This window comes from Mytilus edulis, chromosome 1 (genome assembly GCF_963676685.1).
Source record: "Mytilus edulis chromosome 1, xbMytEdul2.2, whole genome shotgun sequence".
In the NCBI taxonomy this organism is placed as follows: Eukaryota; Metazoa; Mollusca; class Bivalvia; order Mytilida; family Mytilidae; genus Mytilus; species Mytilus edulis.
In genome coordinates, this window is record NC_092344.1 from 66,919,723 (window position 1) to 66,937,020 (window position 17,298).

The following is a 17,298-nucleotide window of genomic DNA, read 5'->3' on the forward strand; positions in this document are numbered from 1 at the left end:
CTATTTAAAAAAAAAATGACACAGATCGATAAATTAATGTTTCGATAAAATAATAGACATGCGACAGTTTAAAATCAACAAAGGCTATAGCAAGGTGACTTATTCTAACGAAAATTCAGTAATGAAAAATTTATTATTTTATTAAAGCGTCATCAGCTTCATTTTTCATTCGTACGGAATAGACGCAACCCCTTTATTTGAAATCAGTATACTAGTAGTTAGAACTACAAAAAATAAAAAAAAAAACACCTAAACAATGAGGTCCAAAGACTGTAAATGGTATAAACCAGATATAAAAATAAATAGAAAGAGCAACCCATCTTTTCCTTAATGTCAAATTCAACGTTGCTTGCATGTGGATCCAAAGGAGGTCGCTCGAATTAGAGTCATTTATAAAATTGCAACAAATTAGCTAATAATGGTGAATAATTATTTCAATATAACGCTTTTATAAAGGTTTGAAAATTCAAATATAAATAGGATGTTTAAATCGTAACTAGTGTTGAACTTCCTTTCAAGTAGTCAGACCGTTAGAAAAAATAAAAACGTTTTTAGTCAAATCGTTGGAGGATTAAAACGTTTATTTTACTGAATTTATTTGCATACATGTACATGTCATAACTAAACTTATGTGCTTGATATTCATATGATGAAGACCTATAAATCTTTCAAACAGTTTAATTGAGGTCGTGAGCTGGCCTGTCAGTTACTGCTAGTAGTCCTTTGTTTATTTATGTATTATTGTCATATTGTTTAGTTTCTTTAGTTACCTATTCTGACATAGGATTTGGACTTCCCTTAAACTGAGTTTTACCGTACGTATTGTTGTGTGTTTGGTTTTTTCTAAATTGGCTAGAGGTATAGGGGTAGGGTTGAGATATCTAAAAACATGTTTAACCCCGCCGTATTGTTTGCGCCTGTTCCAAGTCAGGAGCCTCCGGCCTTTGTTAGTCTTGTATGATTTTTTTATTTTAGTTTCTTGTGTATAATTCGGAGTTTAGTATAATATCCATTATCACTGAACTAGTATACATATTAATTTTGTTAAGGGGCCAGCTGAAGGACTCCTTCGGGTGGGTTGTTGTCTCTTTGACATATTCCCCATTTCCATTCTCAATTTTATCTTATATATTAATTTGTACATATATTTCGAGTGAGAATGATTCAGCATTATAATAATTTTTGAGAGTGATTCAGCAATATAAGAGGCTCTGGATGGGGGATTACATAATAGAAAATAAATGGCGGAAAAAATAGTCTGTATGAGAAAATTTACCAATCAAAATGAAGAATAGAGAATAATAGGATGCAAAAATATAAAGAGTAGATACAGACTGTTTGTTATTATAAAACATGTAAGTAATTATTCACTGATGCTATTATATTTGTATATGTAAATTCAATAAGCTGTATTGCTTCTGAATAAAAGACTATTATTAGAGAATAATGGGATGCAAAAATATAAAGAATTAATTATAGAGAATAATGTAGTCCTTAAATATAGAAAATTAGAGAAAAATGGCATAAAGAATACAGAAATGAAGGACCCACCCTCTAGACCCTCATAAATGATTTTGATATTTCACATTAAACTAAATTCGGAACTAGGAAGTTGGAATAAATTTTCTGCTACTTCGAATATAATTGAAATATATTTAACTTTTTCAAACATTTCTTATAGATCAGATTTAATTTAATTTTTATCCTTTTTAAACATTTTCAATGAAATGTAAATTTAAATTTCAAGCAATTTGCAGTTATATAATACATAACTTTTTACACGAAACATATTAGGTTTATGGTAATTTTGAACCGAAACGCATGATGATATTTCTTTTTCTAAAAACTGAATTTGGCAATTTTAATATATATACGCTAACTGAATAATGTATATGCATAGGTTTATGTGCATTCATAAGATTACCAGACAGCACATGTAACTTTAATACAAGTGTACTGATAAAGGAAACGTAGTGATAGATTTTTCAATAAATATGGAAAAGAAAGGGAAAAATATGAAGATTCAAAAGAAAGGAAAGATCGGAACTGAAAAATCATTTGAAGGTATGCCTACAGTTTTCTCCGTTAAAATGTATCCAATTATCTAATTCATGATACAATGAACGAATTTCAAAATTCAACTAATTGCAGAAGAAGGGTTATATAATCTGGGTTTTGGTCCAAAAGAATGACATTTTTGACAATTAGTTTCATTTTGCATAAAATACAGATAAATGCACAATTATATCAAAAAATTAAATGAGTTTGAAAATATTCTATAATATTATGTACCTTTTTTCAATAATATAAAGAAAATTTCTGATTGTTTGCAGATTTCCATCTTTGTTTATTAGAAACATTATGCACAGACAAGAAACCACAGAATTATTTTAGAGAAGCTTTCTACTAACTAATAAATATTCACATAATCCCACTAAATACAAAGTTATTTCTGTTCAAGATGTACTTAAGTTACATAAAGTTATAGTTATTGACCAAGCAAGTCGGTATATGTCATTTAATCTGCACAGCACGAGATGATCCAATAACCCGAACGACGTACAAATGTATATTAAACATGAAAATAAAGAACTTTTATATACACATTTCGATATGGTTAATGGCCATTGCAACCAATTCTGTTTTTTATTTCAGGACGTTTTTTCTTTTTTTTTTTTTAACTTAGGTCAACATGGGGTAAAATTCAGATCTAGTTTTGTAACCTATATATTTTGCAATATACAACCCGTAATGGCTTTAACATCATTGAACAAAATCCATCATGTTAAATGATAATTCGCAATTCTGTATAATTAAGCACCCCATTATTTGTATTTCTTTATCTTTAAAATCCTTTATTCTGTATATTTCCTCTATTTTATAAATTCTGTAAACCCCATCCAGACCCTCAAATAGAATAAGTAAAGTGTCTTTATCACATCATCATTTAGAACACATCATTCTCCGAAGAATTTTAACGTTCTATTTTTTTAAGATAGGCTTGCTTAACAATTTGAAAATTTGTTGCAGATACTGTCAGTGAATCAGACTTTGTGGAAGACGAATTAACAACAAATAAATTAGATGAACACAGAAAGGCACTATTGGGGTATGTTCGATTGCTAAGGTTTTGACATTAAAATCTTTAACATGACGTTTGCGATGCGCGTACTACTTGTATGTAATTATAGTTAAATGTGTGGAAAATAAACCTACACACAGTGTTGCTTTCGAATTGTTGTTTATGTTGATAGAATAAACAAACAACTTTCCATAAACTACACAATAGACATATCTATCTCTGATTCAGATATCTAAGGTTTTGACATTAAAATCTTTAACATGACGTTTGCGATGCGCGTACTACTTGTATGTAAATAAATAGTTAAATGTGTGGAAAATAAACCTACACACAGTGTTGCTTTCGAATTGTTGTTTATGTTAATAGAATAAACAAACAACTTTCCATAAAATACACAATAGACATATCTATCTCTGATTCAGATATCTATTGTACGTTCCAGATTTTGGATCTTAAATGCTCTTCAACATCGTACTTTATTTTGCCTTTTTAAGATTTTTTTCTTATTTCAAGCGTCCCTGATTGTTAAGACAAGTGCTCTCGTGTGTTATACCAAAGGTGACAACTTGTAAAATCAGTGAAGATCAATTTTTTCAAAAATTTTCTTCTTGGAAATATTAATTGTATGGAAAATTGCATTGTTAGAGTTTTCTCTAAAATATGTATAAACAAATGAATGATCCAAAATAAATACATTTGATTTAGTTAGTGTCCTTCGACAGATCAAATATGTGTTCAGCGGGAAACAATGGAACTAAGTTATTTTTTCACAGGGGCAAACATGGTCAGAAGGTTGAATGAACAAAAGAAATGATTTTATAATAAAAATTACATGTATTATCGACTTTTATTGTTGTAAACATGCATGACATATTTGCCACTGGACGTTCAGCAACAAACAATCAATATGTGCTGTTGTTTTAAGTTTATATTTTTGAAAACAATTAACTGTTAACAGTGAAGTCGATAAACAAGGCAACTGAGATAAACAATTTATTGCAAAATGTGTCTGTGCTGTTATGACTTCCTTATGGAACATGACTTTCCTTAAATAAAATCTTACCATGCGTTTATTGGATATCACTCTTTTTGTAAGATCAATAACTTAGGCGCATACGTGCCTTAAGGAAGCTGGCTTGTCATGTTTTGGATTTTTTGTCAGATTTTCGGAATTTTCTGTTTTTTTCAATTTGAATGCCTTGAAAAAAATTGCCCGGTGACCCCCATTTTTCTTTTTATAAATCTTTTACATGTATAATGATAAGCCATCTGTAAAAGTCTTATAAAATTTTAATTACTTTTTAACAGTTTTTGAGAACTTCAATTTGTCAATGATAAAGCTATGAAAAGTCAAGAGAGAATATTTTCCCGCCAAAATTTCACTGTCTAATATCTCGAAAACAAGCACGGTGACCTATATATTTTTTTTTAGCTCTTTGGATTCCTTTTTTAATCCCCTGTCAATATAAACTAGTGTTTTAAAAAGTTAATTACTCTGAAACTGAAAAGTGAACTTCCTTAAATTACATGTACATGTTACTGGCAGATAATATAAATGTAACAATATCTCTTTAGGAATTTTGGAAAAGATATTTTGGAGGCCGCTGTTGATGTTTTGAGAGATGAATTTATGCAGATTGCCATCGAAGGAGGTCGATATGGTGCAAAACTTGCGTTACTTGGCAAAGATCTGGTTGAAAGTCATAAACAAGAAATCGAGAAAAAGGAAAGCGAGCTTTTCGAATTAAAAAGAGAAAAGAGAGAGCTTGAGAATGAACTACAAAGGGAAAAAGTAAAGAACGATAAATTAGAGGCGACAATAAAGCAAAAAGAAAGGGAAATCAAAAAGAGGCAGGATGAGTTGGATAAAATGAAAAGATTGATGAAAAAGAAAGAAAACGATTTAGCTTCCGAACAAAGGGCACATAATCAAAGAGAAGATGCACTTAAGTCTGAGCTACAAAAATTGAAGACAAAATATAATGATTTGAGCGGTAAACATCTGGCCAAAAAAGCTTCTGGTAACATTGCAAAGGAAGAGCTCTCAAAACTACGGAAGAAAATAACAGAACTTGAGCAACAGCTGGAACAAGCTAATGCAAAGAAAAAAGTAGGGAAATAGTCAGACAAGTGTTATTCATTTTGAAAATAACATTTGCAGATACGACAGTAGCAAGCTCTTCGTCAAACAGCTTCCTTTTCAAACGATGTATCTGACATTTTCGTAGTATTTTTATTTTTTAAGATATTAAGAAACACGGTATTTATGTGTAGTTAGGTTTTAAACTTGATTATTGTCATTCTTAATAGAAAAAACAAAGGATATTGATTTTTCCTGCAATTTTTATTTTATACACATATATACGGTATGCAATTAACATTTACCATCATGAAAGCGTCATATTTATAGAAGCCGTCAAGATATTGTTATGACATTATTTCATTATTGATAGTATTGTTTATATAAATGAATAATTATAGTCAATGATTTACCTACATAAGATCATAACAGGATCGTTCGTGTCAAGGATGTGCTCTACTAGTAGTGCACATTTCCAAATATTTGTGTTGAACAGAGATATTTCGTTAAACCTACAAATTGAAGTGATGAATAGCGATTTAATAATTTTAAAATCAAAAACATTTAACAAAACTTTTAACGTTTTGACATGGTACACACAAGTTAAAGTCAATATTCGTGTACCTTGTGTAACACTTTATACCTACCATTTTCTTTCTTTAATTCCTGTTAAATACGATCTCAAAGTTCTTTCTATTCTTTTATCGGCGAAATAAACTTTGGCACTTTGTTTTAAAACATTTTTATGTCAGGTCACGATGTTTGCAAACAAATATTTTGGAAAACATACGATTGTTCTTCCTAACTAGTGTAATTATTTTTTTATCAAAAAAAAGGGAACCATTCTAAACAGGTGTGATTTGGTGGATTTCGCCTTTGTCCAATCAACAACCAATCTACAAACAAAATAAGCATGCTGGGTTGGATGGTGATGCCATAGTTGATCTAAAAAAATTAAATTGAATTTGGATACCTAAAAATAGGTTGGAAAAGGGTAACGGTATCTGAACAGCCGAATGAATATAATGTATAATACACAAATATAGAAAATGATAAAATGATACACTAACGACAATGAGGCGAGGGTATGTTTTAGTTGTTCCGTGTTGAAGGTCTCAATGTGACTTTGATGTAAAGAACAGCAATAAAAGCTAAATTTGTGTGCTCTATGTATTTTTTTATAGTGTGTGTATTCTGTGTCATGGATAGAGACACCCTTTCTTTTTTATATTGATGAACATATTTATGATTAATTCAAATAATTAAAAATGTTAATTGGCCGGGCCACAAATTTGTTTTTGTCGAGAAAAGAAATGGACCTACTTGGCAGGTATGAAAAAAAAATGGGAGGACCAAATGTACATTCATATCCAGATCTTATTACTAAGTACTACTTCGACAAAAACACAATAAAGCATTGAAATAATGTAAAAATAAGAAAATTTGGTATAATGGCAAACGAGATAACTCTTTAAGAGACTATACATACTATAGGTACATTTATAAACTACTTAAAAAAGGCCACGCCATAAAAACGCATGTTTTACAGGTGTATTTTCTTACGCATGTAATTCATATGTGAAACACATGATCACATGTGTGTGTCATGCGTATCCCATGCGTTTTTCACACATGTGTCACATGCGTGGCATGAAATGTCTCTTTCGCATGCGTGTGACAAACATGTGAAACTCATGTGGCACGCATGTTCACATGTGTTGCATTTTTACCAGTGTAGCGGTGCATTCAAAACAAATGCTATAAATTGCAATTGAATTTCAAAGATCTACGACTCACTATATATTTATACTTATCATACAACTTATTACACAGAATGCTACATATCATAACTCAAACTAGAAAATAAAACCAGAGGACCGAATTGTGGTAAGATTACTACAACTATTTATTAACTACAACACTTATCTTTTTTGGTAAAGAGCTTAAATCTTGAGAACTTTTAGTGTTAAAGTTTTATTTGTAAATGTTTGCGGGTAAATAAAGTGAATTTAACTGATCTTCATGAGGTAATCGATCGATACCTTTAAGATTTTTTCAAATGAGTGTTATTTGGACTTCAGTAAAGTAATGTTGCCGAAATATGTACATACAGATCTGTAATTTAAAAAAAAGCTTAGTAGTAATACGAAGCACCAGAAGTTATATCAAAACAGTATTTGCAATTTTCTCTAAATAGGAAAGTTAGCGCTAAAACAAGAATTAATCTAAATTAGTTAGCATGTATGTCACAATTAAAGTTCTCTTAATCTGTCGTATATTTTTAGTGAAAAAGTGTCAGGTACATGTATATTATGAGTTTGAGAGCTCGTATGAAATCCGGTGCATTACGTTTGCGCGCATTACCATTACATTAGCGCGCAAAAATCGTTACGTTTGCGCGCATTTTTTGACAAGTGAACTCAGGTAAATCAGGTAAAATACAGATAATAATACTTATTTATTCATTAATTTGTTCAATTTTTACAAGTATAAGTACTCCTTCTGAAAAGTGTAAAGTTGTTCAAGATATTTAGGACAGTAACTGAAAGTTCCGTCAATGAAAAGTTCTGAAGCTTTTGTGCGTAATGCATCAAGATTGGAATGGTATAACAATACCATGGTCTTTGCTGTTCATAAGACAAAAGGATTCTTTTTAGTAGGTTTTTAATTCTAAGACATCCATGGTGTTGTGTACGTCATCTCATGACTTTGGTAGAGTTGGGTATTCCTTGCGCCTTTCTCGGTAAATGACCATGGCGAAACTCTTCAGGTCCCTTTCAATAAGTGTTTCTTCTTCTATATTCATCAACTAACAACGGACTAATTTCATAGGTCTAGCAGTTATGTCTTCTGTCGCTTTTTTCTTTACCACAACACGGATAATCTGCCTTTGACAATGAGACCATTATCCACTAGAATTCAAAAGATGTGGCAACTGTGGGTCACCGTATGGTCTCTTGACAATGAAATAACACCAATACGGGGCTGATGTTTAAAACAAGGAAGTAGGGATAATTTCTCTCCGATATCGAATATGTTTTATCTTTCTTATATATTTTAACACTTTGACAATTGAAAGATAAATTGATGACTGAACTTAGTCTATATAATCAATACCTGACTCATAAATAGTTGTGTACATAGGTTTATGTTCTTACATAAGATTGATTCTTAAATCAACACTGCCGAGGAAACATAGTGATACCTTTTTTTTACTTTTTCATTTCATATGGAAAAGAAAGTGGACCAAACGAAGATTTCAAAGACCGGGAAGAATGAAACTGAACAATCATTGACAGGTATAATAGATTTCTCTTTTTCTACGTAAACCAAGATTTATAATGAGTTGAACAATTTTCAAGTTTGTTCTAATGTTGTACTGTAACACCACCACATCAGTCTGTATGTGTATGTCCAGAGCATGAAGTTCAGTGGTTGTCGTTGGTTCACTTTGTTATATATGTGTTTTCGTAAACTATTTTTTGACGAATTATACCGTTAGTTTTCTTAATTGAATAGTTTCATATCTTCATGTCGGGGAATTTTATAGACGACCATATTGTTCCGTTTTTTTTTCTAAATGACGAAGACCTTACATTATCCTACATGTATAATTGCTAACATCCACTTCATATGAACTTTGTTGGAGAGTTGTCTCATAAAGACATTGGCAATCATACCACATCTCCTTATTCTTATATAAACAGTTCAAATTACTGCACCAGTCGTACGCGTGTTAATGTTTTTTGACCAAAGATAACGAAGTTGTTTTAAGAAATTCTCCTCATATAATACAGGGAAAACATATTAAATGAGATATGAAGTTGCCATTTCATAATATGATGTTCATATTTCACAAAAATGGAAAATAATGTTGATTTATAAAATTTCCTTCTTTTTTATTTTTATACAAAACTTATTTAGAAAAACTCTTTTACTTACAAAATCACCAAACATAAAGTTTCTCTGGTGTGCATATTGCCTTTCAAGCACACACATTTTACTCAAATACGGAGTAAATTTTTATGATCGAAATGTTGTCATAAAATATGCGAAATTATAGCGACTCTTTTATTTTGACACCTTGAAAATTCGAACGACTGCCTAGTAAGTTACTTCCGGTAATATATGAATCATATAATAATAATAATAATAATAATAATAATAATAATAATAATAATAATAATAATAATAATAATAATAATAATAATAATAATAATATCTTTATTTAAAGAGAGTGACTCATTTGGATTAAACCAAAGTTTTCAATAAGGCTCTCTACATGCATACAATGTTAACAATATGAATAAAAAATAATTAATCTACTGTTACACACATGTAAACAATAGACGTATATAAAGTAATATAACAACAACAACAAAAACAACTATGGTATGCATTGTGGCTTAACTTATAAATTCAACACTTTTAAAAATAAAATGACTTGTAAGAGTTTTTGAATGCAGATATACTTTTTGATTTTTTAATTTCACTGGACAGTGAATTCCACACTTTTGGACCACTAAAAGAAAAACTTGATTTGTATAATTCTGTATTTGATTTAGGGACAATAAAATTATCCGATGATGAAAGTCGAGTATTGTACGATTGTTTACTACTTGTAGGCACAATAAGATTGGATAAATATTTTGGTGCCAGTTGGTGTTTTGATTTATACATTAATAATGATTTGTGGTAAAATATTCTCTTAGTAACAGGAATGATTCCAGATTTCTTAAATAGTTCAATAGATGGTTTTCGAATATCGTGTTCGTTTAAAATAATTCTAGCTGCCCTTTTTTGCAATTTTAGTAGACTGTCAACTAAAAACTTGTTACAGTTTCCCCATACTGAACAACAGTAATCCAAATGTGGAAGAATATACGCATTGTAAAATAGAATTCGTGCATTGTGATTCAAGTATTTCTTGATTCTTTTTAATAAAGCTAATGAAGAATTAACTTTTTTGATTATATGATTAATTTGATCATACCAAGAAAGAGTTTTGTCAACAAAAATACCCAGGACTTTTTCACAGTGACTTTCCTTAATCTTTTGGCCATTAATGGATACATTTAATGTGTCATTACACATTACAGACAGTTTTTGTTTTGAACCTATACACATTGTCTTAGTTTTTGACACATTAACTAACATTTTGTTTTCATCAACCCATTGACAAATATTTTCTAATACAACATTGAGTGTCTGACTTATATACCTTTTGTCTTTTCCAATTACAGAAATAGTGCTATCATCAGCAAAAAGATCAAGATTATGATTAGGATTACACAAAGGCAAATCATTAATAAATATTAAAAATAATATAGGACCTAAAACGGACCCTTGAGGTACACCTGCTTTTAATGTAGATACATCTGAAAAAGTATTTGAAATTGATACGACTTGATGTCTATCAGCTAAATACGAAGTAAACCAATGAATTGAATTATAAGAACATTTATATTTTTGTAATTTTTGAAGGAGCAGTTTGTGATTTAGAAGATCAAAAGCTTTACATAGATCTAAAAATACTGCCCCTACTAAATTTTCTTCATCAACGGCTTTTAACCATTTATCTAACAAAGAAGTCATAGCAGTTTGACAGGAATGGTTTGCACGAAAGCCTGATTGCATGACATACAATAGATTATATTTGTTTAGAAAATTCATGAAATGAGTTTTTACGTGTCGCTCAAGGATCTTAGATAGTAATGGTAAAATTGCAATAGGTCTGTAATTAAAAACATCATTTTTTGAACCTTTATTTCTAAAAACTGGTAGAACTTTAGCCAGTTTGAATAACGATGGGTACACTGATTTTCTTATGCTTAAATTAAAAATGTGGCATAATGGAACTGAAATTAGGTGTGATGACATTTTTAAAAACTTTTCACTGATATTATCAAGACCTGTTGCTTTTTTCTCATCAAGTGTGATTAATTGATGGAGAACAAATTCATTAGTTATTTGTGGTATGGTAAAAAAGACATTTCTGGTACACGACATGAAATATAATTATCAAGTTTTCCAGAACAACTGGTGCTTGAGTTTGAATTAAGATTAACATTTTCAGTAATATTTGTAAAATAATTATTGAAAGTATCAGTATATAATAAAAGACGGATATTTTTTAAATATCAATGCCGAACCACGAAGTCTTATCGGAAAAGGCTATTTCCTCGTAGCAAGTTCGCAAACGATTTTTACCCTGTAATATTCGAATTTGTAGGTTCACATCGGTTGCATTCAACATTTATTAACGGATATTTTTTAAATATCAATGCCGAACCACGAAGTCTTATCGGAAAAGGCTACTTCCTCGTAGCAAGTTCGCAGACGATTTTTACCCTGTAATATTCGAGTTTGTAGGTTCATATCGGTTGCATTCAACGTTTATTAACGGATATTTTTTAAATATCAATGCCGAACCACGAATTCGAAGTCTTATCGGAAAAGGCTATTTCCTCGATCAAGTTCGCAAACGATTTTTATTTACCCTGTAATATTCGAGTTTGTAGGTTTATATCGGTTTCATTCAAAGTTTTTTTTATCGGATACTGTTTAAATATCAATGCCGAAGTACGAAGTCTTATCGGAAAGGGCTATTTCCTCGTAGCAAGTTCCCAAAAGATTTTTACCCTGTAATATTCGACTTTGTAGGTTCATATCGGTTTCATTTAACGTTTTTTATCGGATATTGTTTAAATATCAATGCCGAACCACGAAGTCTTATCGGAAAGGGCTATTTCCTCGAAGCAAGTTCGGCAACGATTTTTTCCTGTGATATTCGAGTTTGTAGTTTCATATCGGTTGCATTCATATTCGACTTTTTAGGTTCATATCGGTTGCAATTTTTATCCGATATTGATTAAATATCAATGCCGAACCACGAAGGCTTATCGGAAAGAAAATCATTTTAGTACGTGTATTATAAATAATTGCGATACACGTATTCCATTTTTTTAATGTATATTTATTACAAACATTTGGTCTTATGTTGATGTTCCTTATCTAAACTAATTCTCGGCCAAATTGTACTGACAGACGGACTTGCAATTGTCCATTGTTTGTGATTCTTCCATTTCTATTATCAATTTCGGTAAAATGATATACATTGTATTGTTTTCATTTATGCATTAAAATAGATTATTTCATATCGGTTGAGAATAAGATTTTCTTATTGGATAAAAAGGGGTCACATGACATTCATTAATCTTCAGTAATAAATTCCATCGGTCATTAACAGAACAAAACGGACCAGAAAACCGGTCGTTAATGAACTTTTACATGATATGGACCGGTGGGGCGTGATTTACGTCTGATAATGACCGTTGGGGCGTGGTTTCCGTTTGATATTGACTGTTGGGGCGTGGTTTCTCTGTTAATGACCGATGGGGCGTGGTTTCTCGGATTAGAAAGATTTACCTTTTATAAAACATGTTACTGTTTTTAATATAACCTTTAAGTTGTTGAATTGTTAATTATATTTTTTCGTTAATTGTAAAATTAAAGAGAACTTAATTTAGAATTTATGTACTGAAAAATCGCACTAAAATGAATGGCAGTATTACTACGACTGGTCTTCACTCTTTACTATAGAAATCGTACAACTACTCGAGTTCGCTTTAGGCGTTTTGAATTTATGAGAATTTTCCAAAACATGGTTTCTCAATGAAATAAACATGATAGTTCTTGAAAAACTGGTCATTATCGTGATACCTGGACTGCCCGTAGGACAGTGGTATTGACTGCGACAGCGATAATGACCTCGCCTTCGGCTCAGTCATTATCACTATCTTAGTCAATACCACTGTCCTGTGGGCAGTCCATATATCACGATAATGACCAGTCTTTCAAGAACTATTATATAAATAGCGAACATTAACCACGTAATATAATTTTGTGTGTCTGTCTTAAGTTGGGAGCCCGTAGTTCGGTGGCTGTCGTTGGTTCATGTCATATTTGTTTTTCGTTAATTGTTTTATTTTAAATTAGGCCGTAAGTTTTCTTAATTAAACTATTCCACATTGTGATTTTTTTATATCCGACTATACGATATAGGTTTTTTTCTCTCGCGTCAAAGCCAGTGTGGTTTCCTATATTATTGCTTTCATCCACTTCATTTGAACTTCCGTATATGGTTGTCTAATTTTCTTATTATTTTTATAGGTGCACATTTATACGTACACAAAGGATACTTTCATATTTTTTTTTTTACAAATTCCTATATATTTCTCCTAAGCTTTTTGTTTGTTTGTTTAAATCAAAATAGAATAACTGAATGGTTTAAAATAATTGTTGTAGATACTGACAATATGTCAGACTTTATAGAAGACGAATCAGAAAATTCGTTAGATGCTCAGAAACAAAGAGAGGCTATGCTCGGGTAACTATTTGTTAGATTATTAATATTTTGAAATTTACTGACGGTGCATCAACTACATGTAAGTCACTTAACACATTCAAAATAAATATTAAAGGACACTCAGTATATCTCTCAACACAGTACTGAAATTTTAAAAGAATGATAATGCAACTAAAAGAAGACGCTTCGTGTTATACAATTGTTTTATTATATGTATAAATATTCTTGTCTTTCATTTTTTCTTATGTATTTTGTCTATATGCCTTTTGGTGTTTCGTTGATACATTTGACGTGGCTCTATACTTATACAACCTGTTATTGTGCTATTGTAAAACTTTTTGTATCCTGCTCTTTTATGTTTGGTAATGTGCTTTGACTATCAGGGGCGTAGCTAGAATGAAACAATGTGCAAGCATATACTGCCGAGCGAAGCGAGGCGAAAAATTTTGGGACCCTTTTATGCAGAAAATGGTTTGTTTTTCGGGTTTTGGTCATAGGACGGTTAATTGAGAAGCTACATGTACATAGGACTTATACATAATTCATGAATGCAAAAGTATTCAAAAGTCTTCTGAATAGAACTTCTAAATAGAATAAAGCATGGTTAATTGAATACATAAACAACACATTTTTGTGTTATGGAATTTACTAAAAATTGTCAAAAATCTGCCCTTCGGGCACAAGAATCCCGATGAATATGCAGCAGTGCTAGAGATGCTAAACCGTCGTTGTTCGTTGTTAATCGTACAAATGTTTTCAACAGACGTAGTACATTGAACGATCTCTCTGCGGTAGCACCCGCGAGATGTAATCCAGCGAGTTCGCCATCGAGCGACCTCCCGATTGAATTTGTCAAAATTACATTACATCGAATGTCTCAAACAATGCTGCGATTTGTTCGTTTGTTGTATTTCCTACAACACGAGGAAGCAGATATGCGCAAAGCAGTGATTTTTCTGACTGATATCAGACGCGACTCCAGTTCCTTAAATTATCATGTATCTATGTGCATGCAGCTTCTCAATTGACCGTCCTATAGCCAAAACCCGAAAAACAAACCATTTTCCGTTACCACGATTTCACGAGAAATACAAGAAAAACATTATATCCCCTAAACAAACTGATATATCCCGAGAAGAAGACTTTTTATGGTGTTATGCTACGTTTTTATGTTTTTATACTACTTTTAACAATATTAAAGAATATTAATTAAACTTTAAGATATTACTCGGAAATTATCATGTGGGATATGGACGCAAAATATAATGAGACTTTCCAAGACTGTTTTTGCGTGTTTGCAGGGTGATTGGCTTTGGTAGTCACATCGCATCGACATATTTATATATATAACGATATCAAAGGGTTCTGATAAATCTAATGGCCGATTGGTACATCGCATTCCAAACAGATTAACCGTACTCTGTAAAATGTGCTCCGAAACTACAAGAGTATAACAAATTATAATCTTGTAATAGATTCAAGTCCGTTTTTGTCATCTGCAATAAAACTGTATCCAAAAAGTTTTAATTTATAAATTTTTATTCTACAATTTTGTTTTGCATGCCGAATTGATGTGCACGCAACTGCGTGTTGGCGTATAGGGAGCTACGCGCCTGACTATAAACCTTTTGATTTGATACATATATGACGTGGCTCTGTACCTTTATATTACGTCATTTTGTTATAGTACTATGGTAAGTTTGAGTCTTTATTTTTGCTATAAAACGTGATTGATCTAATATGTGCCATTTTGTGCTTCTTTGTTGTATGTTTTTTTGGGGTGATTGGAATTGTGACGCAGTGTCGGCTGCTCTGTCCCGATTTTTGGCATGTCTGCCTCTTGTGTCCGTTTGTTCTGTTCACACATCATTGTCAAATAATGGAATTTCATGAGATTGTCATAGTGAGATTGAGAGGTTTAGCTAGCCTTAAAACCAGATTAATCCTCCATTTTCTACAAAGAAAATGCCTGTCCCAAGTCAGGACGGTGACATCTGTTATCCATTCGTTTGATGTGTTTGAGCTTTTGATTTTGCCATTTGGTCAAAGACTTTTCTTACTACATGTATACCTTACAACATTTTTGTTAATTACCTGAGTGTGTAAGTTAATTTAATTGCCGGCATTTTGTCTTAGCTTATAGTTGTCTTTCTGATGTTGTTTATATCTAATCCCCTTGTTTTATCAAATTTGTATTTACAGTGGTCACACATTTATTAGTTCAGCTAATGTTTTGATTGAGTTAAGCCATTTCAATTTATATTTTACTAGAACACACCCGCGAAATCGCGGGCATATACAGCTTGTAAACTGTTGTAGGATGATTTTTTTTGTAAAAGATATTATGACTGGTGAATTTCATGTAAGATATCAAAAGCGCTTTCCCTTTTTCCAAAGTCCGTTATGTGTTTCCTTTCTGTTAAATTCAATTATTTTTCGTGTTTCTGGCACTATACCACAATTATTCTTTCCCTTTGCTTCAATGCATTTTTTGGTAAAAAGTCAAATCAAATTAAAAATTTGCACCGCTTCAAACATGAATTAAATGAAATTGCTTATAGACCATTATTATTCTTAAAAAATGTGCTTCTAGGACAATCCATCAATGCTTTTCCTTTTAAGAGCCCTATTAACATGAAAATGGTAGGATTTGAAACTCATATAAATGACTAAGGCTCATTTGAGGGGTGGTCTGAGAGGCCCTGATCCCGAATTTCCGGGCTTTAAAACATGAAATCCCGAGGTGTGTATTTAAACGAAATTCATATATATATCCCGACATCCCGAAATTAAAAAACAAATATTACCGCATCCCGTAAAGATCAATCCCGAAATTCCTTGTTTATTTTATATAGAATAGATGTTCCTGTTTGAATGGTTTTACACTAGTTATTTTGGGGTCCTTTATAGCTTGCTGTTTGGTGCTGAAGGCCGTACTTTGACCTATAATGGTTAACAAAATTGTGACTTGAAGGGAGAGTTGTCTCATTGACACTCATACCATATCTTATTAGAGTTTATATAGTTTTAGGAAGTTTGGAAAAGAGCTTATGACGGCCGCTGTTGATGTTTTGAGAGAGGAATTTAAACAAATTGCCATCGAAGGAGGTCAACATGGCGCCAAAATCGCCCTACTCGGAGAAGATCTAGTTAAAAAGCATCAAAAAGAAATCGATAATAAGGAAAGTGAGCTTTTAGAATTAAAAAGAGAAAAGAGGGAACTAGAAAACGAGCTGACAAAGCAAAAGGTAAGGAATGAGGAATTAGAAACGACAATAAAACAAAAAGAGGAGGAAATTGAAAGAATGCAGGATGAAATAGACCAAATGAAAAGATTGATGATAAAGAAAGAAAAAGAATTAGCGTCCAACCAAACGGTTCCTAATGAAAGAGAAAATCAGCTGAAAGCGGAGCTAGAAAAGCTAAAGAAAAAATACAATCATGTGAGCGCTCGATTTCAAGCAAAAAATTCTTCCGACAACGTTGCACAATCAGAACTCCCAAAACTACGGAAGAGAATAACAGAACTTGAGCTGCAACTGGAACAAACTAAAGGGAAGAAAAAGAAGTGAATATTCTAACAAAATGAGATTTACAGATACAGTTGTTGTCAGCTTTTTTCTCTATGAAGAAATTTCCACTAGCATATTCGCATTTATTAGTATAATGTTTTTTTTTGTAGAGAACAACAATAATTAGAAAGAATTTTAGCTTATTTATGTATTTGGCAACACACAAAAATATAATTGATTAACTTCCAGTGGTGGT

At 31.6% G+C, this 17,298-nt stretch overlaps 2 protein-coding genes across 2 annotated transcripts; both read left to right on the forward strand.

Moving 5' to 3' along the window:
• The first annotated feature begins 1,886 nt into the window (after positions 1 to 1,886).
• LOC139487614 (uncharacterized) lies at positions 1,887 to 6,327 on the forward strand. The gene is made up of 3 exons (XM_071272531.1): positions 1,887 to 2,064; positions 3,031 to 3,109; positions 4,658 to 6,327. The coding sequence occupies exons 1-3, from the start codon at positions 1,995 to 1,997 to the stop codon at positions 5,202 to 5,204; spliced, it is 696 nt and encodes a 231-aa protein (XP_071128632.1). The 5' UTR covers positions 1,887 to 1,994; the 3' UTR covers positions 5,205 to 6,327.
• Positions 6,328 to 8,300: 1,973 nt separating this feature from the next.
• Positions 8,301 to 17,262, forward strand: LOC139487622 (coiled-coil domain-containing protein 102A-like). The gene is made up of 3 exons (XM_071272543.1): positions 8,301 to 8,461; positions 13,470 to 13,551; positions 16,556 to 17,262. Exons 1-3 carry the CDS (start codon positions 8,392 to 8,394, stop codon positions 17,100 to 17,102), a joined length of 699 nt encoding a protein of 232 aa, XP_071128644.1. The 5' UTR covers positions 8,301 to 8,391; the 3' UTR covers positions 17,103 to 17,262.
• The last annotated feature ends 36 nt before the right edge of the window (positions 17,263 to 17,298 follow it).

Bases quoted from the DNA above. Each gene is read 5' to 3' on its own strand.
- LOC139487622 (XM_071272543.1), top strand. From the start codon at position 8,392: ATGGAAAAGAAAGTGGACCAAACGAAGATTTCAAAGACCGGGAAGAAT. The intron at 8,462-13,469 runs GTATAATAGATT...TAATTGTTGTAG, and splicing joins AACTGAACAATCATTGACAG to ATACTGACAATATGTCAGAC. The intron at 13,552-16,555 runs GTAACTATTTGT...GAGTTTATATAG, and splicing joins CAAAGAGAGGCTATGCTCGG to TTTTAGGAAGTTTGGAAAAG.
- LOC139487614 (XM_071272531.1), top strand. From the start codon at position 1,995: ATGGAAAAGAAAGGGAAAAATATGAAGATTCAAAAGAAAGGAAAGATC. The intron at 2,065-3,030 runs GTATGCCTACAG...AATTTGTTGCAG, and splicing joins AACTGAAAAATCATTTGAAG to ATACTGTCAGTGAATCAGAC. The intron at 3,110-4,657 runs GTATGTTCGATT...ATATCTCTTTAG, and splicing joins CACAGAAAGGCACTATTGGG to GAATTTTGGAAAAGATATTT.